Below are 27020 nucleotides of genomic sequence, written 5' to 3'. Positions count from 1 at the left end.
ATGTTTCATCTGTACTCTCTCCCCTCAAGTTGGGAGCCCATCGTGAAGTATGTCAACGAGCAGTATGAGAAATACCTGCGAGAAGAGCTGCATGTCAACCGTAAGAGGAGAATACCTGACACCAGAGTCCATTGCTGCATCTACTTCCTTGCTGCAACAGGACACAGGTAAAAAAATAAAAATCAATACCACTTACCTGGTTTTACGTGCTAGAGTAAACATGTATACAATCATGTTTTGTTGAATGATAAGATGTACGCACAGTGCCTTCACATAATGCAGTCCACCATTGTGAATATTGAATGATTGGACGTGATTTGGAAGGACATCTGTCTACAACTGTCTCTAACACAGTACATTTTGTAGAGTAAATTTTACTCTAAAAAGACTATATTTGGTCCCACTCTAAACAAAGTAAACTTTTACACTTGGTAGAGGGTAAAATACTACAAAACAAAAACAACAATAAAACGCTCAAGGGTTGAGGAACAATCCCACAACCTTCAGCATGGAAGACAGCCACTCTACCACTTGAGCTGTGCTAGATTTATTGTTAGCTAACATATTGCTGATAGATAGATAGACAGACAGAGAGACAGACAGAGAGACAGACAGACAGACAAACAGACAGACAGACAGACAGTCAGTCAGTCAGTCAGTCAGTCAGTCAGTCAGTCAGTCGGAGTGGCATGGCTCAGTGGTCTCCCAACCTGAATGTTCTGTATGCATGTATGTATATATACATCTTCCAAGTATGAAGTTTACTCTGTTTAGACTGGGACCAAATATAGTCTTTTTCAGAGTAAAATTTACTCTGTGCAGGTGAAAACAGCAGATCAAATTATATAAGAGCATTCTCTGACGACTGACCATTTCTCTTGAAGAAACCTTTATAACACGTGCAAGTCTAAATTACTTGGTTTACCTAATTCATAATGCATAGATCCAACAATAAATGAAATACAAACTTATTCGAAAAGAAAAACATACATATATATGTAAACAATTGTACATACACAACAAAATAAAATTACATTTATTTTTTTTAGCTATGACAGCCATTTTGTTCTACCAGTATTCAATTTCAAAACAAGATTCTGTTCAAAAAGGGTGTAGGAAGAAGTAAAACAACGTATCTAGTCCCACCCCGGCGTATTCCATGTCAAAATGTACCACTTAAATTCACCCTGAAACCCTGTTCAGGTTATAGCAAATAATTTCGATTGCAAATACAGTAACAGCAAAATCTGGCAAATAACAACATAAAACACACATTTTAACCAAAAATAAAGAAATTGACCTCACTGGATACAAAACACTTATAATGATGTTGATTTTATTTGTTATTCTATTCTTTCCCTGTAACTGTGCAGGTTTCTCTGTGCTTTATGCTTGTCTTTTTCCAAATGAATCAGAGGTGTGCTGTGTGTGTCCAGGTTACGCCCCATCGATGTGGAGTTCATGAAGAGGTTGGGAAAGATCGTAAGCATTGTGCCTGTCATTGCCAAAGCTGACACACTTACCATTGAGGAACGACAGGAGTTCAAGGAGAGGGTGAGGACACGTTTACTCATTTAATAAGTAAGTACACTTGCATGAATTGGAACCTCAAGTCTACCTGTGTTTTATATCACTGACAGATAAGGCAAGACTTAACAGGCAACGGGATTCGTGTTTACCCCCAGAAAGAGTACGATGAGGATCCAGAGGAGCGCTTCCTCAATGACAGAATCAGGGTAGGAATCGAGTGCGTGCGAGCAGGAAATGTGTTTGTAGTGCATGCTATTAACGGTGCCGAAAGTTCAGCCAAGGGTTCAGTTAAGCGAAAAACATCACTTGCTGTTTAAGTGTTTCAACCATCCATTCAAAAGAAGTTTACTTAATCCCTTAGAACTTTAGTTAATCCTTTAAACTAAACACATTTTGAGCTTTTGAGCTAATCTTTTTCTTCAAATGAGGTTGAGTAAAATGTGCTTTTATTTCTGTATCCAGGAAAGTATTCCCTTTGCGGTGGTGGGGACTGACAAGGAGCACCAGGTGAACGGAAATAAGGTGTTGGGCCGTAAAACCAAGTGGGGAATTATTGAAGGTAAGGGGAAGGAAAAATGTACCATAATACCATTCCCGACACAAGTTTACAAACCACCATTTTGAGTAATTATGTATAATGTGAAACCCATGCTTGTCTCAAGAACCTTTTCCCCACAAACATAATAATGATTATAGTAATTGAGTTGTGACAAACAGCAGAAAAACACAACAGCAATGTAGCCTTGTCTTCAATGGATGATTTATTTTTTAAATATTTATTATGACCAACAAGTCCTACAGTTTTACTCCTAAACAACAATTTAGTCCCAAATATCCAAAGCAGGGTATTTTGGGGAACTTAATGATTCATTACCACCCACACTCTAAAAAAAAGTTGGGTCAAAAATAACTCAACTATGGGTCAAAAATGGACCGATTCTGTACTTGGGTCGGTTTGACCCAAGTTTGAGTCAAGAAATGGGTCTTTCAGCGTAAAACAACTCATAAATATTGGTCAGATCCTTTACTTGGGTCAGAAAATTGGGTCATTTTGTACAACCCAGAAAATTGGGTCAAATTAACCCATAAAGTGGTTTGATCCATTTTTGATCCATAATTGGATTACTTTTGACCCAACTGTTTTTAGAGAGCACCACGTTTTTTATTTATTTGACAACATTTTTTTAAATTGTTCTGCCAATATTAGGCATGAGCATTTACCCTAACCCCAGAAAGACAGTTAAGCCAACAGGCCCAGCTAAAACACTTTATAATAAAGTACCCACAACTTATTGAGCAATGTGTGTATACAGTCTTCTTAACAGTCCAGTTTAGATTGCAACCGAGGGATGGTAGAATTGCTCCATGAATGTTGTGAACGTTGGCAATGTCGCATTAATGACGCCCAAAGGATTTATGCCATAGCGGAGGTCCTGTGACTGTGGCACATGTCAAACTAAATTAAGTTAATTAGTGTGTATATGCATGCAGGTTGCACAAGTACATACTTACTACAGCACAGTGGCCTTACCTCAGGGCTTTGGCATAACATTTCAGACAGTTAGAACTGCTTGCTTACAGTCACATCTTGGGACACATGCACTTTGATGTGTCATTTCACATTTGATGCGTGGGCAGGCATCCCAAAGAACCAACTCTTAATATACACACAACAAAAATACAATTTGCATAATACATCCTCTTTGAAATATGTTGATAATACTGTATGTTTGGATGGATTTGTAAATAAATGAGCTTATTTGTGTCCCTCTTTTCACAGTTGAAAACGTGGCACACTGTGAGTTTGCCAACCTGCGAGATCTCCTTATCAGGTCAGCTTGTCTTCTATGAGGATAACATTTATGTTGTTTCACAAATGACATGGGAGATGAGTTTTTGAGGCCCAATACAAAGGGAAAGACCACTCTCATGATCACTTTTCACAATGACTACTTTATAGGGTCTTATGACCAAAGGCAACTCTAAAAATGTGTCTCAGGCATACAGACTCTTGTTCTGCTTGAAACCAGCACTTGAAATACACTGGCTTGTGACCTCTAGTGGCTGGTTTAGGAACTCTTTCCAGATAGACACAATGCATCTCAACTGGAAGCATTTTAATGTTAGAAGCCCCCAAATGTTTTAATTGTCTTGATGTGAACTTAATTTTTTAAGCCATTAGGCTCACTTGTGAGTGAGTGAGTCTTAATTAACTCACCCCAACTGAACTGTAGTGCTGTTAAGAACTAAAGTGAGCACAGATCACCAGGGATTATCATTTACATAAGAACCTGTCTACTCTCTAATCAACTGCCAATGTAAGGGTACTAATCTGCTTGTGGTATACACCTCTGATCACAATTTACCAGGCAATTAGTCTACGATCAATTCAGTTTCTTTATCAGTAAGTGTACAGTCTGATTTATGATCAACAGATGCATACTTATTAAGGGTTAATGTCAAATGAAAGATGAATGGAAATGACCATTGGATTTGACAGCTGAAGCCCACCGTCTCTCAAAGTAAGAATATCTGAAAAATTAAGGAAATTAGAAGATCTTATGTGATGAAAACATGCCTTGGGTCTGCTTTTAGTTTGTTTCAATGGTTAAACAAAAGACGTTTCTTGGCCCATTTTGTCATTTTTTTTAACCAATCATTGTGGTCTTGGTGTAATTGTAAAGCTTATGTTATGCTTTTTTCAGGCTAAATATTAAATTTTAGCATGCAACCATTTCAAAAGATTTTGCTAACATGCCTATTTAGCCTTATAAACAGTTGAGATAATTAAAATATGGAAACTTAAGCGGGGTAATCACTTTTTCTAAAATTGTAACAGGTTTTTAAACCAAGAGGGACTATACACATGATTAAAACACTGATCTGTATATTACTGGATAGCCAATAGGCCAAGATTTTTGAAGACACGAGGCCGCCAAATTACTCCTCCCAAGAAACGGTTCTCAGCATACGATCCTATACATTTACAGTATCGAAATTGGAGAACATTTGAGACAGTACTTGGTAGAAACAGTATGATTTATGATGTTTTAAATTTGTGAAACATAAGAGGACTTAAGACATTTTACAACTTGCCTTAAATACATGTATAAATGTATGCTTAATGATGTTTACAGGAGGAAACTTGTATATTTATTTATTATTTTATTATTAAAGAATTATAACTGTAATTCAACAAATGATGAGGAACTGAGTGATAAAAGAACAAGGAGTCTTCAAAGCAGCACATTTACTTGTTACTTAATAGTGACCAAATCAGTGACTTACCTTTTATTTTTGTTTTTCCTTTCAAGGTCTCACCTGCAGGACCTGAAAGATGTGACGCACAACATCCACTATGAAACATACCGTGTGCGACGGCTTAATGAGAGCAACATGAATTTCATCGAACAGAAACTTTCTACTTGGCCGCTGGAAAATGGAACTGCTGACAAATGTGAATCCGACAGCCACCTCTGATGCCTTCGTCAGCCTCAAGCTCCGAAAGGAATGATGCGACCCATCGACTCCAAGTGAAAGATGGGACAAGAGAGCATTTCTGCTACATGAAGCATGATGGGGAAATTGTCTGATTTTTTGTTGTTGTTGGGCATTAGTGACCAACTATTGGATTGTTTAATGAACGTTTTTATGGGAGACTAGAAATACAAATATTTTTGAATGTGACATTTTGTATTTTCTGGCATTACGGTTGGCGTAATCAGGGCAGTCAGTTTCACGAGTGACACAGATGGGAAGTGTCAGGTTCAGTCAACCTAGAACATTTAATAAACAACAGACAAGGAAAGCAGACAAGAGACTTAGATTATTTTTGCTTGGGCGGGGAGCAGACAGAGATGTGCATAGTCGAAATCTCCTACCGCTCTGAAGCACATGCTGCCGAGCCCTCTCTTTTTATTTCTTTTAGGGTGGTCCCTAGTTAACACAGCCGTTGCTGCTCTAAAGGTTGGGGGTGCACACAGCAGCAACGTGAAAACCATCACGGATATGAGTCATTGCGCAGATAATAATACAGATGTGTCTTTCTTTGGCACTGAAAATTTCAGCAGTCAAAGTTCAACAGTTTGTCCGCAAAATGTTCCAGCCGCTATCTTGTGATAAGGGCACAGTTCCTGTTTTGCAGCTGCAGAAGCATCCTTCTCAGGGCGGCTCTGCTCCCTTCACAGATAACTCCAATTTACAAGGTTATACCGCTGAATACATGCTTTGCAATACTATAAGAGTAAATATGGGATAACTTATGTACATTTATTCTAACAGGAAGTGTATCTTAACTCCTTATGCTATATAAGTAAAGGTCATAATGTCAAATGTGAATGACATTCCATGCCTTAAATCGTGTTTGTAAGCCGCCTTGTAAGCGTTCACTTTTCCAAAAACTTCCAACATACTCTTGTTATGTAGGAAACGAGACAAGCATTGCATTTTTCCAATTTTGACCTTAACTAATCTTAAGACATAACTAGCTGGAGAAATAAACGGTAAAGATTTTCAGGATGTTTGCATGACGTGCAGAATGAGTGACATAGATAAATGTCTCTGCTAGCAGAGTCCCTCAGCGAACCTCTCCTTTCAATTACAGCTACTTACGCATACCAGTTATATTTAAGCATTTGGCTCTGCATGTGTTTTATACACTTCAATGTTGCATTACAATGTAAAAGCCAACAGTTTTGTCCAAAAGAGACGACTCTAAAATGTGGCCAAACAGCATATATTTGTATACTAAAATATTGGGGAATGCCATCATTTGATGACATTCTGACATAATGAAATTCCATGTGTCTGATGGAGAAAATGGTCACATTTGTGCTATGAATCTAGGGGCAGGGTACATTGCGTCTTTGAAAAAGACCAATGGATGAATTATATTCCACTTATTCTTTTTAACTATTTTGACCAATTTGTTTTCTTTTTTCAAATTTATGTAGCTTATATAGTACACTATACATTAGTTAGCTTCTCAAGGCATCAGATCTAACTGGAAACTTAAGAGAAATTCTACTGAACTTAGCTTGACTGGCAGTGTTGACCCATTTCATACATTTGTGTCTGTCAAAAGCCTTTCATTTTGAATTTTGTGGGGCCAGATGGAGCAATTATAGAGTTAAAATGTTTTAACTTTTTATGCATATCACAACCTTAAATTGGATTTTTGTGTTGTATGGGCTGCCAAAAGAATTGCTTTTCTCCCACTCTGCCTTTGTATGTAGTCAGACAGCTAATGTGAGGCTGGTCTGGGCGCTAATGAGCAGCACTGCGGGATATATATATAGGATTATAGTGTCACCTTACAGTCATCAAAGTATATTGATGAGACTATAATTGTCATTGCAATTAGTCTTGTCGTGACCCTAATGAATCATTTGAGCAATAATTGAGGATTTCATTACTTTTTTATAATGTATGTACGGAATTGTGTAACATTGCAACAACTAGAGAAAACCCTGCAGCTCAATTGTTCTTAGAGCATTAACTAGACTATTTTCACTGTCTTTTAAGTCTTTTTGCAAGGGCTTGATAACAAATGTCATTCAATGGATAACAGACGTTTTCAACAGTTTTTTCAGCTGGTATTAGCAGGGACAACTTGTTCATGTTAATACTCTGGTTTATATCACAAATGAGCAACATTGTTCTATGTAAATTAGATTTTTGAAATAACATGATAAAATGACTATACATCTGTGTGATCCTCTGTCATCTGACTTTATTGATTATCACTACACCTCACTGCTGTTTTTGTATGTAACACCAAGGGCTCTATTTTCATAGCGCATGTGTGTTCAGCATAAAAGCTAGCACACCTTGATTTTTGTGCCGAGCAAGTCTAGTTTACCGTTTTGGGGAATTAGGCCGACTCCATGCTTGGCGTTCTGGCTGACCGAGGGTGTTTTCTTTTTCATGCCATCATGGCACACCTGACAATTTGCTCACTGAAAGTAGAATGTATTTTAAACCAGCTCCAAGCAGGACTTAGTTGTGGTGTAGACCGTTGTGCAGGAAGTGCACTCCACGTGTGGTGGAAAACATTGTATTTCCTTCATAAATGGCAACAGCGTGCACCAAACCCTCTGAATCATTGTAAAAAATAAACTCATTGAATACATCGTTATTACCAGCATCTTTATTCTTTTTTTAGAACACCCATTTACCTCATCCACCCGTGGAGGACCGCTTGTCATGAACGTAGTTTGTGTGCTTTGATTTTCTACATGGACGCCAGCAAGTCCATTTCTGCTTCCAATGCTTTCAATGTCAAAGCCTACAACTTTAGCGCACTGGCTTTAAAGGGAATGAGAGGAGCTGCTTCCATTGGCCGGGAAGCAAATCAGCTATGTTCACTCCCACAACAGCGCAAATAAATTTTTCTAGCTGCACCCATCTGCAACCAGACCTGTTTAATTGATTGCTCTTTTACTGAACTGCATGTTATCCCCTTAGCATGCTGTTGAGCACTCTTTCATTTTACTTGCATTTTATTTTATTTTATCTGATCCAAGGAAAGCTATGTCTTTTAATTGCCTGCTGAACTGCTTGACACTAACCTACGATGATACGCATATATTGTATTTCCAAACTATCAGGATTGTCCACGTGTGCCTGAATATTAACATTGTGTGTTGTAAAAAGAAAAGGGAAAAAAAGAGCAGTTTAGCTTCATCAATACGTCTTCAATACAGCATGAGGTATTTAAGGGTTTTAATTGGATCAATATAATAATTACTTGCTAATTAGTTACAAATGTCTGTATATATGTGTCAAGTTCTAGTTGTTCTTCTACAGTTGCAAATAACAAAAAAACTTATTATTAGAAGTTAGGGTTAGCTTGACTTGACCACTTGACTGTAAAGCATGTAAACCAGGGTGCATGAATATCACAACACTATCAGGTCTTAGTCGCTCAATTCCATCAAATTCGGTTGTTATTTCTAGGAAATCTGTTTTGAAATCTGCACTTTAAAGATCTCAAAATATTCTTGCAATAAATGAATATTAGCTTGAATTAGCAAGTATTTAGATTAGAATTGTAAAATGTTGAACATAGTTGTTAATGTCAAGATGGTAAGACTTGATTTGCTGGCTTTCCAAGAGTAAATGAAGGTTAAAATAGAGAGATGATTATTCTGAGTAGCCTGATTTGCTTAAGCACAAGTTATTGTGAATTAGACTTAATGCAAATGCTTAGTGATTGGATTCTCAAGGAAAAAGCATTGGAACCAGATTTATTTTTTTGTTGCTTTATTATCATGTAACGCTCCCAATACACGGTGGTCTGCTCTGCCCTCTATCCTGAACCTCTGTACAAAACTTCTCTTGTGTTTACACTCAGCATTTACACACTTTCCATATGGTTGTCCATGTATTTTCAAGTATCGTAATGATGCAAATGTTAACGCTGTTGAATTACTATTAAATATTTGTCACTTTTCAAAGCATCGTGAAAAAAAACCTTTGAGTAAATAAATGGGTCTTATAGTGTAAAACAACTCATAAATATTGGTCAGATCCTTTACTTGTGTCAAAAATTGGCTCATTTTGTATAAAACGACCCAGAAAGTTGACCCAGAAAGTGGATCGGTCCATTTTTTATCCATAATCGGGTTACTTTTGACCCAACTGTTTTTAGAGTGAACCGTCCAACCATCCATCCCTGAACCAATTTATTCTCACGAGTGTTGCGACCTTGCGGGCATGTTTAACAAATCTTTATTGTAGTTAATGAACAGCAGAACTGCACCTCATGATCTAGGTCACCTATATATACATGTACTGTCCAAGTAAATAGTTTACACAACCTCTAGTGTCATGCAACTACAACCACAATATCGCCTTGCTCCCAGAATAATGGCCTAAGCTAGGTCATTTTTTCAATTCCCCGCCAGAGAAAACACAAAAAACTGAACCACATACTGATTGCATATGTATTTATCTTTCATTTCAGGGATAAAATTGAATGAGCTAAGGTTATAGTCGATTGGTGTTTTATTATTATTATTATTAAAAAAAAATGTTACACACTTCTTGAGTTGGATGTCACTTTAACTTTAACAGCCAATATGGGTTTCGCTCCAATCACTCAACTACCATGGCATTAATGGTGTTAACTAAATACATTTGCACGGCCATGGATAAAAAACATGTTTTAGTAGGCGTTTTTGTGGATTTACAAAAAGCATTTGACACCTTAGATCATAGGTGTCAAACTCAAGTCCTCGAGGGCTTCAGTCCTGCAGGTTTTGGATATTTCCCTTCTCCAACACAGCTGATATATGATCAGCTCATCAGCAAGCTCTGCATAAGCCTGATAAAGATCCTGCTGATTAGAATCAGCTTGCGTTGGAAGAGGGAAACCTCTAAAACCTGGAGGACTGCGGCCCTCGAGGACCGGAGTTTGACACCTATGCCTTAGATCAGGGGTGGGCACGCTCGGTCCTCGAGGGCTGAAGTCCTGCAGGTTTTGGATGTTTCCCTTCTCCAACACACATCATATGATCAGCTCATCAGCAAGCTCTGCATAAAATTGGTAACGATCCTGTTGATTGGAATCAGATGCATTGCAGCAGGGAAACCTCCAAAACCTGCAGGACGCCGGCCCTTGAGGACTGAGTTTGCCCACCACTGCCTTAGATCATGAAATATTATTGCATAAATTGTTTAAATATGGTATACGAGTTGTTGTACATCAATGGGTTGCCAGTTATTAAAAAAAATAGAAAACAATATGTTGAATTCAATAGTAGGCCATCAAAACACAGTTATGAAAATTGTGGGGTGCCCCAGGGATCAACTTCTGGGGCCAGTACATTTTCTTCTTTATGTGAGTGATATTACAACCATTTCGAAAATTGTTCAAATGTATTTTGTTTGCAGACGACACAACTTTGTTTTATGCCAGGAAAAATATATATAATGTATTACAAGTAATAGAGAATGAGTTTAAGAATATTATGAAGTGGTTCAATGCTAACAGACTGTCTATAAATATTAGTAAAAGATTCATGATTTTCAGTTGTAGAAATATGGATGTGGAAGCAACACTAACTGTGCAAGGCATAGAAATAGAAAGGCCTAATGAAATTAAGTTTATAGGTGTCATTATTGATGAACATTTAACATGGAAAGCGCATATAGAATATGTCAAATTTAAAGTGTCACAAAGCGTAGCCCATGTTTCACAAGGTTAAAGAATCATTGAACAAGAATGCTTTGTTATTGTTATATAATTCATTGATTGTTCCATACCTGGGCTAATGCATTGAAGTGTGGGGGTGTGCAGCCAAAACCTACACTGAAAACATCTTTCTTTTACAGAAACGTGCTATTCGTGTTGTTTGCGGTTGTGAATACAGAGACCACACTAACCCATTATTTATACAACTAAAAACTTAAAAAAATAAAATAAAATGAATTGATGGAGTTTAACCACCTTAAAATATTGTACAAAGAAAGCCCTTCATTAAATTTTACCAGTTAATATACAAACTAAATTTATAAAAAGGAAATGTGAGTACAAATTAAGAGGAACAGACATTTTTCCCCCAACCTAAATATAGAACAAAACAAAAAGAACGATGTATTTAAACTCAAGGTCTGTGGAATAATCTGGATTGTAAAACTAAATTTTCTCAGTCTATTTGTACTATTTTTTTCATAGCATAAAAGCACAAATACTGCAAAAATATATATAGCACAAGGACACACAGTTAAAATTTTTTGAATTATTTTGTTGTAACACTGAAAGCGTCTTTACCGCTCGTTGTCATTAAATTTGTGTTGTTCTTTTTTTTTGTGTGTGTTTTTTGTTGTTGATCAGGGGCACACAAAACAAGTTTTACTTCTTTCTGTCCCCTTTAATTTCTTTTGCTTTACTTTGAATTTGAATATTGCTTTATATTGTCCTTTTTCTTTTAAAAATGAATGAAATAAATGGATGGATTGATTGATTGATTGGTTGATTGATTGATTGATTGATTGAGTGATTGATTGATTGAGTGATTGATTAATTGATTGAGTGATTGATTGATTGATTGATTGATTGATTGATTGATTGATTGATTGATTGATTGATTGATTGATTGATTGATTGATTGATTGATTGATTGGTTTATTGGTTGATTGATTGATTGATTGATTGAACACAGGACCCCAAATAATAATGAATTATATAGGCCTAGTAGAAATAATAATAAATAAATAAAAAAAATAGTCATATGTTTTTACATTAAATGACTTGACAGTGAATGACACATTTATGTATTTAATTCAGATTTCAATTAATGAAAGATTTAAGAATTAATCTTAATGTTTTATGGTTTGGCTGTTGTTGATACGTCTTCCGGTGCTTAGCGGAACCGTGCTTTGTTTAGTCAGGACGAGTTAAGACAGTGCACCATCATAGTAAAAGCAGCCCACTGGCAGCTACAGTAGAAGGAGGTGTGTCGGCTGCATGTCCTAAGGTCAGCAATTTTAACGTTTTAAAAATCGTATTATGCATGTGGTATGATAAGACGCATTTGAAACAACTTTGTTGTACGCACGCTTAATGACACCATCCAGTTATTATTGAGGCGCGACGTTCCTGCTTTTCAGGACATCTTGACAGTCTCATAAGCAACGTTTGACTTAATGTTTCATTAGAAATATCGCAATTCAAAGCTAAAAATGAATTTTAAAAAAAAAAGTTGCAATTATCCCATTTATTTCTGAAGACTAAATAGCCATTGTTTTTACTCATGCATACATCACAAGTCCTACTACTTTGCTACTTCCAAATCCGCTTTTTCCCCCATTTCATATAATCGCGTAAAAAAAATGCGATGCGTAAAAAAAAAAAAAGGAAATCGCCAAAAATCTATAAACAAAAATCACGTTTTTTTTGTGTTTTTATTGGTTGTTGTTTTTTAAAGACGATTTTAATAGCGCCTATATCGGCAGATGAACTGCTCGTGCCCTGGTTACACAGTGAAATTGTGACCCTCTAATGAGAAAACTATGATGGGAAAACGAAAAGAAAAAAGCTTTCAAAGCCTATAAATTAAACTATTTTAAAATCTGTCTGTCTTGAGTTCGGTCCAGCTGTTATGACATAGAACTCAACCAGAAAACTGGAGCCCATCCTTCATGTAAAATGAGCTGTTCGTGAACTGGTTCATCTTCCTTTTAGAATACAATGCTAAAGATAGAACTCTCAACTCCCAAGATATCGGAAAGATTTTGTATTCTGCGTATACTGCATACTTTTACTTTTGTCCATGTTTATTGATTTTAGATTTAGTTACATTTTTTAGAATAATCATGTTGAAATAGTAACTTGTGTACCAAATGACTGATGATTCTGTTGTTGATGATTTTGTCAGAATGACTGATGATCCTATTTGTTTGTTTAAAAATGTAAATGTATGTCAATCTCCTCAGATATTTGTAAGCAGATGATGGGGTTTGACTGTTCTCAGATCATGATTGAAAAGCCATGAACCAGATCATCTTTCAACATGATTGTGTGCTGTCAGATGTTCACATGTCCCTGCCGAACGCCCGCCACTTAATGACACGCCTTAACAATGTTGGACAGCCTGGTATGTATAAGGCAAATACTGTATATTTACTTTTTCAGTGCTATGCAATAAAATTACAGGTAGCCAAATTCAATTGTTGAAAGTTGAGCTTGTTTGCTTTTTTGGGTGCTTTCATTGTAATGTATTTGGTGGGCAGAGTGTATTTACTTCCAACAACTCCTGCATATATAATCTCTAAATTGAGTAAACAAATCAAGACCTTTAAATTGATAACAGCCTAGTTTCATAAAATGAAGTAAAGCAAATCATAACCTTTAAACACACAAGCGCAAAACACAATATTACATAAAACTGCATATCCCAACAGTTTATTTTTAGATGCTGCAGTGGAGAGCGTAGAGGGAAAACCTGCGAGGGACATTTACAAAATTCACTATCACCTTTGCTTTTAGTAGAAAATGATAACCATGTTATTTTGGTTATCAAGAAAACCATGGAAAATGGCTGGACATCGGATCTTAAACTCTTATGATTTGTCCCAATAAATATCCCATTATACCCCAGGCATTCAAAAATGAACGAGAAACTAAAGAGAGTGGCCCAATATTTTTTTCTGTGATTGTAGATGAACATAGGTACATTTGTAATCAATCAATTATATTTTTTAGCACGAATTAAAGGAATTTTAATCATTTTCCACGGCACACTTCATGTGCCACAGACCCTCATAGAAAATCACATCTGTAGAGTATGTTTTTCACTTTGTGAAAAATAAAGATAGTCAGGTCCCCAAAGGAGCAGCAAGTGACTAGGGCTACAGCAAAGGCCTTACAGAGCAGCTCAAAGAAAGAGACTTGGAATTTGGTGATGAATATGCGCTCCAATTTTCAGACTGCAAAGGCTTTTCATCAAAATACGGAAAATCATTCTTATATCCAATAATTCTCTTGTTTAGTTGGCCCAACAACACTTATGAAAATGGAGGTTAAAAGTCTGTACATAATTCCAGAATAGTGCATTACATTATTATTATTTTTTGTGATGACAAACATGTCTTTATATATATTTTTATGTGTTCATCCAGTCTACATCTCCAAATTCAAGTTGTTGTCTAATGCTGAAAAGCAAGAGAGGAATGATGAGGACACAAGGGAAAACAGTGCCAGTGAAATTCCGCAAGCAAGCAATGAAGAGGAGGGTAGTGAAAAAAACATAGAAGCAGCCTTGGATGAAGATGGAGATCTTGACGTCACACATCGGTAGGGAAGCGCTTCAAATCAGTTGATACTATTGGTTTCCATCAGTTGTTTCTTCTTAAGTGCCTGCTCTCTTCCAAAAAGTAGGATTTGTTCTTTACCATTCGTTTACAGGCATCCTGTGTGTTGACATTAGACAATGCTTGTATAGTAGTTTGTGCGGTTCATCATGCCAAATAAAGTGTGATGCAGTTTTGGATGACAATACAATTACTGTAATTAGTCCAATTGCTGTACTGCCTGCAGCAATTGTCCTTTGGAGCTACGTTACAAATGTTTTGCTTTTCCTTAGACCTCGGAATAATCCTACAGGGGATAGCTGCAGGGAAGTGATGTGCCCCGTCATTCTCAAACAATCACATGACTCCGCACTACAAAATGAAGAAAATACAGATGAGGAGGCAGATGACATCATACGCATCGGTACGTACCAAACCATTTTGTTGTTGTTACTTGTCATATCTGTTGGTGTTGGTGTTGTTGTTATTTGGTTAACTTTGCTAATGCAATTGATATTTGAAAATAAAATGTTAACATGATATTTAATAAGTAGGCATGTTTGATACCAGTACGAGTATTCACTCTTTATACCAAATATGAACATCTCTGGTGTGTTATCCGTCCAGCCATTAAAAAAACAAAAACAAAAAACATTTTATCCAAAAAAGAGAAATTTTATACACAGAAAATGAACACAAAGAAAAAAACTGTGAGCAAAGACTTTTCTTTCTAACGCAAATCATGATTTGCCTGTGTGAAACTTTCACAGCATAATGCCAACTACTGCCTGGAAGGACTTACTCGATGTCAGATTTATTAAATTTTTGCGTTAAGTATTGGTGGCTAATATCGACAGCCACCATGCCGACCCGATACAGGCCTTATTCAAATAAGGCCTGTATCGGCCTGATACCTCGTATCTTTTTTCGCCCATCCCTGTTAATAAAATAATAAGTTAACATATTAGTGGATAAAAAATGAAAAGTAATTTGAATGACAGAAAGTAGAATTGAATTAATTTCAGAGAAACTCATTATCAGCACATATCAGTGAAAGTGAGACAATGTTTTTACAAGTGTGCTGCAAACAAAATGTCCAAAATGTTTGGGCAGCCGTTTTAACGACTTAGATAAATAAAGCAAGGTATTCTGGGAAATGAATTGCTGTTCTACCATCATATCCAACCATTTAAAAGTTTTTACAATTTTAAGGATCTGTTTAATCTGAGTGGGCTTCTGATATTAATTAAAAGGGTTAGGTTATTTATTTTATTATTATTATTTTTGCAGAGCATACTATGGCAACGCCCCTAGAGGATGTTGGCAAACAGGTTAGTAAAATTTCCTTGACTCCTGAATTTTGTAAATTTGTGATCCCTATTTTACAGGTTACTGTATTTTTTACATTGTGCGTCTTTGTAAGCATGTGAAATGGTTTGTATTCTTCCGGTGTTCCATTGTCTCGTTCACTTCCCTTTCTTGTTAATCTCCATTAGAGGGCAGCATGGCAACATGGGAAAACAATAATTTTTCAGTATTTCCAATTCAAATAAGAATTTACTTTGAGCGCATCAAAGCATCCTTTCCGAACAAACTAATAACCCTTTTCAACAAACTCGCTCTCACTGTAACAAAAATGCATTTGTAGGTTGGTGCTTTAAAAAAAATACTCAAACAAACAAACTCTGAGCTCTAAAAACTAAGATGAACATTTTGTGGGTATTTTTGGAAGGAAGGTTTGGCTTGTTGCTTCCCTTTACAAGCTATCCAGTTCTCTACCTGCCCGCTGACCCCTCATTGAAATATTATACAAGCAATAATCAAATCAGGCTATGTTCTAACTCTAACATCAAAGATGCATATTGCCCTCGAAATACACCAGTGTGGACAAACTTGCCTTTGTATTTGTATTTACATGTTCAATATGAAATGGCTGGTTCATCAAGCTGCATTGCGACAGAGGCCACTTGTTATTCAGTCTGTTCAAAAGGGACCATGACCAAGGCGCTTTTCGAATACACGTTCCGGAACAGTCTGGCCCCGCTCTGTCATGGCCTCGCTTGGCCTGGCCTGGCCCTTATTGCGTCTCCATTATCCTAGGCACCAGTCACTTTGGACCGGATCTACTGAACTGGGCAAGCACACTCACAGGCTCACTGGTTTTGAATCACAGTTGCACAATGTAGCGACGTCACAAATTATAGCCAATCAAAATGCACTGAAGCTTTCACATCGATGAAAAATCAATTTCCGGATTTAAGTCAGTGAGACACAGCTGCGTGCCGCCAAGGCATACAAATACAGTATTTACTGGGAAAAAAACAACTAATTTTCGTGATGAAAATCTTTTGCCGGAGAAATTACCACTGGTCCTTTCAAGTGAATGAGAGGTTAAGTATAGTTGTAAAAGACAACATATGTGTATTGTATACTGTATTATTATGACTTGGCGGCAGCCGTCTCTCTCTGGGACTGTGCAGCGGAGTACCTGTGGGCCAGTCAGTTGACAGTGACGTCATGGCCTTCCTCATCCAGGATTCTAGAACCAGCTTGGAAAAGGTTCTGAGAAGCGTTTCCATTGTAACCGCCCAGCCTCGAAGTGTCATGGACAAGCAGCCACACAGTGCGGAACCAGGCTGTTTCAGGGTAGAACGGGTCATGGGCATATACACTGTGAAATACTGGTTTAAAAAATGCAGTTGTTTCTGCACAATTTTGCAATCCTGAAGACATGAAATTTGTTATGGTTTGTAGGCTGCCCCAATTAATGACATATATATCAAAGCACCTGTTTTTCTCCCTCTCACCCACCAGGTTTGGAGAGGAGCATTACTCCTGGCCGACTTCATCCTCTCGAAGCCGCTCATGTTCCAGGAGGCAACAGTTGTGGAGTTAGGAGCTGGTGCCGGTTTAACCAGCATCATCATGGCCACTTTAGCCAAACGGGTGTACTGCACAGGTATCGGGCCATGAAGCAATGCATATGTACTCGTTCAGGTGTTCGAGAGTAGCTGGTCTTCAGCCAGTGGAATTGACATACAAAACAATTTTGTCTTTTAACACTCAAATTGTGTGTTTCAGATGTCGGAGAGGACCTTTTAAGCATGTGCCAGAGAAATATAACTTTAAATGAACACATGATTGAGCTTGCAGGTAAGAAATTGGCAAAAATAAATCAAATAAAAATACCCTTGGGTAATTTCAACTGTGAAATAAAACACTGGTCAGTGTGGGTGTCGGCCTAAACTTACTTCAATTGCAATAAATCTTGTGGACCTCATCAGCACCTATAAACTTTACAAGGCTATGGTAACTCGTGTAATGAACCCTTGTGATCTTTAGACCAAATCAATTCAAAAACAAATTTAGTTGTTTGCTATAACTTGTCATGATTCTCTTTTGTATGCACAACGTGAGAACAAACCTTGAAATGGCAAAACACATTTATGATTAATTTTAAGACGAATGATAACTATTTGCACCCTGCACCCGATGCTGTACCCACCAAAGCATACACAATATTCAGCTCTTTATTTTCCTTATTGAATCCAAGTCTGGGTATAACCTTTTTGATACACTTGCGCTGTAAATGTGATTCATTTTTCAGCACTGACAGATTCCAGCTAGTTCTGAAATAAATTGCTTTGAACAAAACCCTGAACAGTTTATTATCCCTGATGCCCAAACCTGCCAATTATTTCCAATATCCCAAATGACCACGTATTGACTATGTGAAAACTGTACCATATTGCATCAGTAGCATCCTTACAGTTTTCCTGTTTGTAAAACCTGGCAGTTAGGGTCTAAAGTGAGCTGGAATCTACTTGTTTACATTTTAAACTTGAATAACATCATGAACTAGACAAAGTGCAATTTCTGCAGAAAATGCGTTGAATGCTGAAAAGCTGAATGCTAAGATTTGAATACATGTGCTTATGAAGTAAATTGAAAGATAAATTATGTGGAAATTTTTAATTGTAGTTAAATGACAAATGAAAAAAAGAAAACTAGAACTGCAATCTGTCTAAAGTGGGATTTAATCATTTCAGAGAAATTATAATAAATTTCCCGTTGTGATAGTCAGTTGGTATTGAACCATCATACTGGACAATGCACTTTACCAACTGCACCACTGAGCAGCATCAGATACCTGGCAATGATGATGTATGTATGGAAGTGGGCGTGGAAAGTGGGACTTAGAAAAATGTCAATGTCTGTCCCATTGAAAATGAAACTGGAAAAGTTGATAATAAACATACAATTTTGCGAATACTGTAGGTAATGTGAAATCAGACAATATATACCCCGGGAGGTGTGAATTTTTGAAGCAAGTTGAAATTTGAACGGTTTAAATCAGAAGTATTATGTAGGAGTTGTTACACGGCAAAAAAGTAGGAAAATCAAAATAACATGCTGAAGCATTCCCACAATAAATGTCTGTTAACCTAATTTCTTTGTACATGCCAGCTTTAAAAAAGAAGAAGCTAGAATGTATTAACTCTATTCTGTTATATCTAACCATCAGGTGGTGAAGTGAGAGTGAGACAGTTGGATTGGCTCCGATCTGACCTTTGTACAGGTGATGCCATTGATTAGAAATATTGATTTTCAGTTGATATGTAAGTAAGCTTAAAGTGAAAATAAATGTCTTTTGAATTAGATGCCCCAGTGTTAACATTGCCAAATTTGAATGATTAAAAAAGTTGCGTAATGTATAAAATGAGGCTTGAAAATTCTGAAAATCAAGCTTTCTGTCCACTCTTGAACACTGCGGGCGTGTACACTGACTGTGCTGAAACCACGGCCTACTCAGCTGTCATCTGTCAATCAAATACCACTACTACCACCTGAAAAAATGGAGGCTAATTTGTCTAGTCGGCAGTAGCCAGGTCCACTCCTCAGGATGTTTTTTGTTACCTTTTTCCTGTTACCTCATAACTTGGGCCATTACAAGTTGATAGGGACCACCCCCAACTCAGGGCAGTTTGGTCACAGGGGCCAAAAAACACCTCTTTTCTTTGGGATGTGGGATGACTAAAGATTAAGGTTGTGGTTCACAAACACTCTCTATCTAACTTAGCTGAGCATTTCAGCCTTCCGATGTGAAAAACTGGATCGAGACATAGCCCAAGACCTGGTAATTGTAGCAAAAGAGGGTTCGACAAAGTATTAGTTCAGGGGTGGGGCTGAATACTTTTGCACACCCTACATTTCAGTTTTTTAATTATAAAACAAGTTTGAAATAAGATAGATACTTTGTTTCACTTCAAGATTGTGTGTTACTTTGTGTTTAACTTTCACATCAAATTTCAATAATATATATTTATGTTTGTGGCCATACCGTGGCAAAAGTTTGAAAAACTCAAGGGGGATGAATACTTTTTCAAGTCGCTGTACCTGGAAGTTGACTCTTCTTATGTGCTGGAAGAGGACCCTCTTGCAAGGTGGGAAGGTGGAGAGTCAACTTCCAGGTATGTGTCTCGAAAAGGGCTCATAAGCACTACCCAGAGATCCCAGCCCCTCTTCTAGTGTTGTTCCGATACCGGTATCGGGAGAGGCCCCGATACTGCATTAAAACAATGGTATCGGCATCGGCAAGTACAAACCAGTAACATGCCGATACCATTATTTCCTACGCTAATATAGGACTTTGGATGCAGCATCTTGTGTATAGCTTGTGCACAACATTCACTGATGTGTGACATGTTCACTGTATGCCGAGCCAAGATATCCTATCGGCCCTTGAATGCTCTGAACCAATGGCAGGGCAGCTTTTTCTTGTTGAAAAACAAAACCTAGGTATCGGTATGGTTTCGGCTTTGGCCGATACTGCAAAACTGAGTATAGGAATCGGTATTGGAGGCCAAAATATGGTATCGACCATAGATTTCACACTGGCAAGTTAGAACTCCAAGACACCTAATTCAATTATCAGGATCATTATCAAGCTCCTGCAGAGCTCGCTGATGAGCTTAAATATGAATCAGCTGTGTTGAACGTGGGAAACCTCGAAAACATGCAGGACTCAGGCCCTCGACGACCAGACTTTGACACCACTGCCCAAAGCCCTTGTCGATGTCTTGGCAGAAGAAGAAACAGATGAGGATGACTTACCAACTGATTCAATCCATAAAAATATGGATGATGATCAGAAAGAGGAAGAATAGAATGATTAAAATGTATATTTATAACATCTATATATATATTTTGTTATATTTTATCATAGTTCAATTTGATGGTTATGCTGCACTCTACTATTTCTCAATTTGGCTACACACAATGTTAATCTATTGTTAAGAAATGTTCACGTCATTTGTATTCCTTGTCAGGATCTTGTTCTTTTGTAAATATGCTATTTGGTTCCCAGATTTTGTGTTATCGTGTTTAATGTTACGCCTTGATACCCTGGTCCACCTGGGGGCATAACATTATTCACTTTTATGTAATTCACTTTAGATATTTTAATACTACATAACCCATGTTTCAAATATTGTTAAAAAAATTATTTAGATGCAGAAAAATTGCTTAATCCCATTTGAAATGGTAATTCTGGAATTTTCAGGGGGGGTTTTCCGATTTAGGGTACAGTGGAGTATTTTGGTCATAGCTCCTCTAATACTTCAAATAGAAAGCTCATCTTGGACTTAAATTGAAGGTTACAAATGTGATGTTTTTAAAATGCATTTGAGGCAGTGAGATGTATAACAAAATGTTTGAAATGGATCACTTTTGATGGTAATATGTCAGGCGGAGAGAAATGTTTTGATTTGTTGGGGTAAATTGAAGGTGATATTTGAGAATTGAAATACAGGAAGCCCATGGTTATTTTCCTGCTAGTTCCCCCATGTGTCAGGATACACCATGCAAAAGTTTAGTGTTTTCTGACCATTTATGCAGTTGCTGTGCCTTGACATGTGCAATTACAGAATTTCACCAGAAGCTTTAACCAAAAGGGGTGTTTTTTGGCCCCTGTAACCAAACGGCCCCGAGTTGGGGGTGGTCCCTATCAACTTGTGATGGCCACAGGTATGAGGTAACAGAAAGTAAAAAAAAAGGTAACAAAAAACATCCTGAGGAGTGGACCTGGCCCAGGCCTGTACCATCTTTCTTACGCCTACACATAACTTTGTTTAATATATATACGCTTAAAGCCTCCGGTGGCTGGAATTAATCCAACCAGGTCATTGCAGGACTTTTCCACGCCGTGACAACGAGGCGCTCTAAAGTTGCCACTCCAGCACAAAGCCTCTGTCCATACACTGACTGTCTCTTTCCCCCACCCGACCCCCTCGCTCTTCTGCCATCTTTCCATGTCAAGTGTGCGCTCGGGGGCAGCAATGTGACCAGTGTCTTTTTGTGTCACCTATAGATCCCGATGTGGAACTTAGCTGGACAGAGGAGGAAGTGGCTGATATACATGACAATGCCAGCTTCATCATTGCTGCTGATGGTAGATCAATAACAATCCTTTTGAAGTCACTGCTGTTATAGTTGCATTGTTCTGATCATCCCCAGTTCTGTTGTACGTATGCGAAGAAATGAAGTAGAGCACCAAAAAAAAAAAACTAAAATAAAACAGTTGTTGTCAATACTGTACATGGAATGTGATAAACAATTCCCATTTTTGTCATGAAATAACTCACTTATTTGCTATTATCTGTGTTGAAACTTTAGCACTTGCTTTGCTATCATGTTAAAATATTTAACCAGCATTCACATCAAGTCTATAAAACAGCTTAATGTGTGACAGAGCTCCCAATCATCACTTGTCCTGTGTGTAGCATTTATAGAGGAAAAAACAAAAGCTTGATCAACATTCTGCTGACTTATTTATGTAGGTGAAGAAGTTAAATATTAAATATTAAATGTGCACGCTTCGCAACTAGTCACTATCATGATGTTGACTTTGTGAAGTATACTGTATGTAGTGTCCTTATACAAGCTACATTGTTTTTGTCAACATTTTTCCTTGATGTTTCACGTTTGAATAATACCAGTCATAATTCTGAATGACAAACGGAATACTTATTGTGTGTTATCAGTTTGCTACGATGATGAGCTGACAGATGGTTTCTTTCGAACCCTCTACCGACTGTGCAATAACTTTGCTCATGCCTGCACCATCTTTATTTCCATTGAAAAAAGGTTGGCACCATTCAGTCCTCCCATTTAACACAAGCCACACAAAAAAAACAGCATTATATTATTTCACACCCCTTGTGACAGCAATAAACTCATCATTTTTGGAAACATGGCACACACATAAAAAAAAATTCACACATCACCCTGGTACATATTCTGGAAACTTGCTCAAGTTTGGTGTATACCAGAACTACTTACTATTGACTCATTGCTGGTGACTGAGGCATAATTTCAGTCTGAAGCTTAGCAAAAAATGTTCCATGTTTTAAGCACATTTATCTATCAAGGTAACTTTAACATGGGCTGTTTAAAAAAAAAAATATATATATATATATATATATATATATGAAGTGTTAATCTGCTGTTTTGAAGGTTCAACTTCACCCTGCGGCAAATGGATGTATCCTGCGACGCCTACAATCATTTCAGGCGCTGCCTGTCCCAACTAGAGGAGCTGGCAGATGGACAATGCAGCTACACAGTCCAACAGCTCCCTTGCACCTTCCAACAGTTTCTTCAGTATGAACGTATTGATCAACTGGTAAGAAACACACTTGTCTTCTAAATGATAAGTAACTTATCGTACTATTAAAACAGAATTTTTGAATACAAGAACCAGGATGTGAAAACAAATCTTGTAGGTGCAGATTTCCAAACGTTTGTATTTTCTCTGTTTCCATTGCTCAAAACTGTGTGCTAGTAGTTAGCATGGTTGCCCCATGATTCTGGTTCAAATCTCAGACAATTTGCGCCGTCATTATAGAAAAGAAAGTAGCGGGAACCCGGTGCGGTAACATTAAATCATACTTCTCAACGAGGAGTGGACGGCCAGTAAACACTACACTGAATAAGCTTTAATAAGCTTAATTAGCGCTTCATGCTTCTCAATGAGGAGTGCACGTCCAGCGAGCGCTTCAGTGCGTGAAGCCATCTTCGTGCCTTTACTGTGTTGTATTAGAAGCTCTTTGACTTGACCCAACCCAGTTCCAAGTGTGTTGAATGCATTTCCATTATCAACAGTGTTGGGAACGTTACTTTAAAAAAGTAATTAGTTATAGTTACTCATGACTTGCAAACAAAAGTAACTTGAGTTAGTAATTGAATTACTTTATAATAAAAGTAACTTGTTACCAGCCAAAGTATTAGTAGTACTATTTTCACTACTAAAAAAATGTTTTATATAAAATAATTTGGCTTTGTATTTTTTTAAATTATTATTATTATTATTTTATTTTTAATACAAGGAATTCAAATTATGTCCAAACTATATAGGATGTTTTCATTACTACAGCAATCAGATAAATAATAAAAAATAAAATAAATACTGGATATATGGTGATTTGTGGCAGTGATTTTGCACGTGATGGCACAGCCCTCATGGGAACGCCCCCTACGGGACGCTGGACGGCAAAAGAGCCACTTGCCTGTATTGTAACCATTGAATCTCGTACAGCGTAAAGTCCTTTATCTAATCGATTATCTTATTAAATGGTCATATCTTGCTGTGCGGTCGGTTGTACAGACAGACAAAGGAGTTGCTTTTTATCGCATACCTACCAATGAAAATGAATGACGTCGATTGACAGCAGCAATCAACAAAAAGAACTGGCAGCCCACAGAGTATTCACGGATTTGCAGCGATCATTTTTTGCGAAGTTAGTAGATAAATGTTCATACATTTTACTAATAAACGTACACTCTAACAAAGATTGTAACAGAGGTGTCAAATTGCGTGTTTCAAATCACATTAACGAGCGAGATAGTTAGCGTCCACTCCAACTGCACGAACACACAGCTTAGTTTTAAAATGTACCTTCTTCAAAACTATTAAGTGCATTTGACTGTTTAATAATGGGGGATTTCGTCTTTGTGCTTGGAGTTTTTCACTCTGGAGCCGGAGTCATATTCATGAAATGACCGCATATCTTGCCACTACGATTATCATTTGTTCCATGCTAGCAAACATAGTAACATAACATCATCACAGCGTTTCAATATAGAATGGACTATTTAAAAATAAGTCAGTTAGCATGATAAACAAGTTTTACCTTTGCATTACGAGGTATATTGTCCCCCGGTGTGAGCGTAGCATCTCGTCCCAGAGACACAGCCAGCGACAAGCTTTTGAGTCAGCCCCGGTGTAAGGAGAAGGCATTCACTACATAATGATATAGGCCATGCGCTGTGAATTCCGGAAAAGTCGGCGATTTGATTAACTTGGTAAAAACAGACGACAGAAGGTAAGGGGCTGTTTTCAAACTAGCGATCTCCAACTAAAGTAAATATCGTGCTCTATGAGCCCGACTGACAGGCGGCCTTTGGATAAAGTAATAGAGTCCATGGCTCTATGGGCAATAATGCCTTTTAATTTTTAAAATAACAGTCGCTAAGTCACTAAGTCGCTCCGGGTCACGTCCACTTCCATTCAACAATCATTTCCTCCCGCCGTCCGTCATAAGGCAGTCACGTGATCACGTGACGTCGGTGCAAATGGTCAATATGTAATTTATGGACAGTCGTAGCACAGCACGGTTAAGAGAAATACAATAGTTGGTGCTATTAATGACGCTAGGCGTGTGTTGCTATGTGACTTATCTTTATCGCTGTCAAGGTGCTTCTGGAGTTGCGATGTCCTGTAATGGTTCTTGGTGGAACAGAATTGTCAACAAATCGCTCCTCATGGCAATCTCTACTGTTATTTTGATCTACGTCAGTCTTGTCAAAGGTGCCAAACCCCGAATGAGTTCCAGGCGAGAGACGTGGACTCTTGCTGAAATGCTAACATCACGTTCATTTTAAAGGAAGACATGTCGTGACCCACCTCCCGCAGTACCTGCAAAATAAAAGTTACTACGCATTCCAGCTGTCAAGACACCTTTATTGTGACGAGGTGCGACAACAACAGTGCCTCTAACTGTGCGCTAAAGACATTTTCATGAATGGACTTACCGGAACCTACTGTAAGCTTACTTCGAGCCTTGTAACTAATAAATAAATTGTAATGCAACGCATTTCACATACAATAACGATAACGGCGTTTCAAATATAGGGCGAATAATTTATTAGATTAGTCCGCTTATGAAAAACGAACGGAGTTACCAAACGTGGTTATTCCCAACACTGATTATCAATATGTTGCCATTTCAGGAGCTGTGGAAGGTGACTGCCAGTAGAGTTCCATCTGGCCAAGCCCAGTCCAATTCTGAGCAGTGAACATCTTAACCTGCACTCTCACCACCATCCCTGCCAAGAGACTCTCAAATCTCCCAAGTTTCACTTTCCTGTTGGGTATGTGCCACTGGGAAGCCATTCAAATAATGATAATATGGGGGATCCTCAGACCTTTTGTAGTTCTGAACTTGTTTGCTCATATTCCAATGTTTTTTTATTTTATTTATTTAATATTTATGGCTGACAAGTATTTTTACATACAAATAAATAGTCCCTATAGTAAGGACTTTACTATTGTGAGTTTGCATAGGCTACTGAGGTACGTACCGGTATGCATGTTCCGATTTAAGCACAAATTATATTTGTCGGAACAGAAACTTGTCATAATTCCAAGCTCCCATGTAAATTGAAATCAAAATATAAAAAACATTTAGCCCACTATGACAAATGATATCTTGATGTATTGAGCTACAAGTCTACACAACCCAGTTTAAATGCCAGTATATAAAGATTTTTTTTCCCACCTGTACAACTCAAATGAAAAAAAGGAATATATTAGACAGGGGAAGTAAAAATAAACATTTGAGAGAAAGTGGTTACACAAGTGCACATCCTCGTCAAACTGGGCTTGCAGCTGTGTTTAGAATTAACCAAACACATTCAAACTCGTTAATGAGTGGCAGGCGTCTGTTTACTCCCATGTTGCATAAATTGGAATGTGATTTATTAATCCAATACACAGCCAAATCTTCACTATTGAGGTGTGCACACACTTGTGAAATATTATCTCGGTTGTTTATTTTTACTTTCCCTCTCTTAAATACTTCATTTTCCCCAGTGAGTTGTACAGTTTATGTGTCACATTAATGGTAGATTTTTATTTATTTATTATTTATCTTGGTCTCATTTTTTTAGATCACAAAACCAGGCATTTGAACACGGGTGTGTATACGTTTTATATCCACTCTAATTATTATTATTTTTTCTTTCAAACAATTCATTTTATAATAAAACTAATTGGATTGGACTATTGTACAAGCACACATGCACAAGTATATACTGTATGTGAGATTACACTAATTGGAGTTTTCAGAAACGGTAAAACTGGATTGTTTGTGAAAGGGTATTAATTGTTCAGCATGAAGTGAATAAAGACTTGTGTGATGTGTGAATTAAAAATGTTCTATAAAATGTGCTGCTGGAAAATATGCATACAAATCTTGTTTGTAAAATAAAATATTTGCATGACAAATATGCTGTGTGTTCCTTGTGTGAATTGGAAGTTGCTGCAGGTAGGGGGGCTGTGGGCCGGTGGGGTGCCTGTGGGCCTGCCCGTTCTGCTGCGTTGGGCTTGGGGCGCGGGCCGTGTTGAGGTGGGGGGC

General features: G+C 37.5%; 2 protein-coding genes across 7 annotated transcripts in view; both read left to right on the top strand.

Annotated features, from left to right (window-relative positions):
* The window catches only part of septin12 (septin 12), a 72659-nt gene extending 64998 nt beyond the window's left edge, over positions 1 to 7661 (top strand). For all 6 annotated transcript variants that reach the window (XM_086070036.1, XM_086070059.1, XM_086070041.1 and 3 more), the window contains 6 exons: positions 30 to 167; positions 1437 to 1554; positions 1641 to 1736; positions 1993 to 2089; positions 3311 to 3362; positions 4845 to 7661. In XM_086070036.1, the coding sequence (XP_085926162.1) occupies positions 30 to 167; positions 1437 to 1554; positions 1641 to 1736; positions 1993 to 2089; positions 3311 to 3362; positions 4845 to 5010 (667 nt within the window). In that variant the 3' untranslated portion in view covers positions 5011 to 7661. The remainder of the gene's footprint in view (positions 1 to 29; positions 168 to 1436; positions 1555 to 1640; positions 1737 to 1992; positions 2090 to 3310; positions 3363 to 4844) is intronic.
* A 4265-nt stretch (positions 7662 to 11926) lies between these two features.
* mettl22 (methyltransferase 22, Kin17 lysine) lies at positions 11927 to 26884 on the top strand. Its single transcript, XM_086070025.1, has 12 exons — positions 11927 to 12011; positions 12970 to 13130; positions 14155 to 14329; positions 14619 to 14749; positions 15616 to 15656; positions 17140 to 17284; positions 17407 to 17478; positions 18851 to 18904; positions 21695 to 21775; positions 22368 to 22470; positions 22840 to 23008; positions 25615 to 26884. The coding sequence occupies exons 2-12, from the start codon at positions 13025 to 13027 to the stop codon at positions 25678 to 25680; spliced, it is 1143 nt and encodes a 380-aa protein (XP_085926151.1). The 5' UTR covers positions 11927 to 12011; positions 12970 to 13024; the 3' UTR covers positions 25681 to 26884.
* Positions 26885 to 27020: the final 136 nt, after the last annotated feature.

Source organism: Leptonotus elevatus, chromosome 1 (genome assembly GCF_054856555.1).
Source record: "Leptonotus elevatus isolate MCC_2025b chromosome 1, RoL_Lele_1.0, whole genome shotgun sequence".
NCBI classification, from domain to species: domain Eukaryota; kingdom Metazoa; phylum Chordata; class Actinopteri; order Syngnathiformes; family Syngnathidae; genus Leptonotus; species Leptonotus elevatus.
The sequence above is the reverse complement of the archived record's forward strand: the minus strand, read 5'-3'. Positions and strand labels throughout refer to the sequence as shown.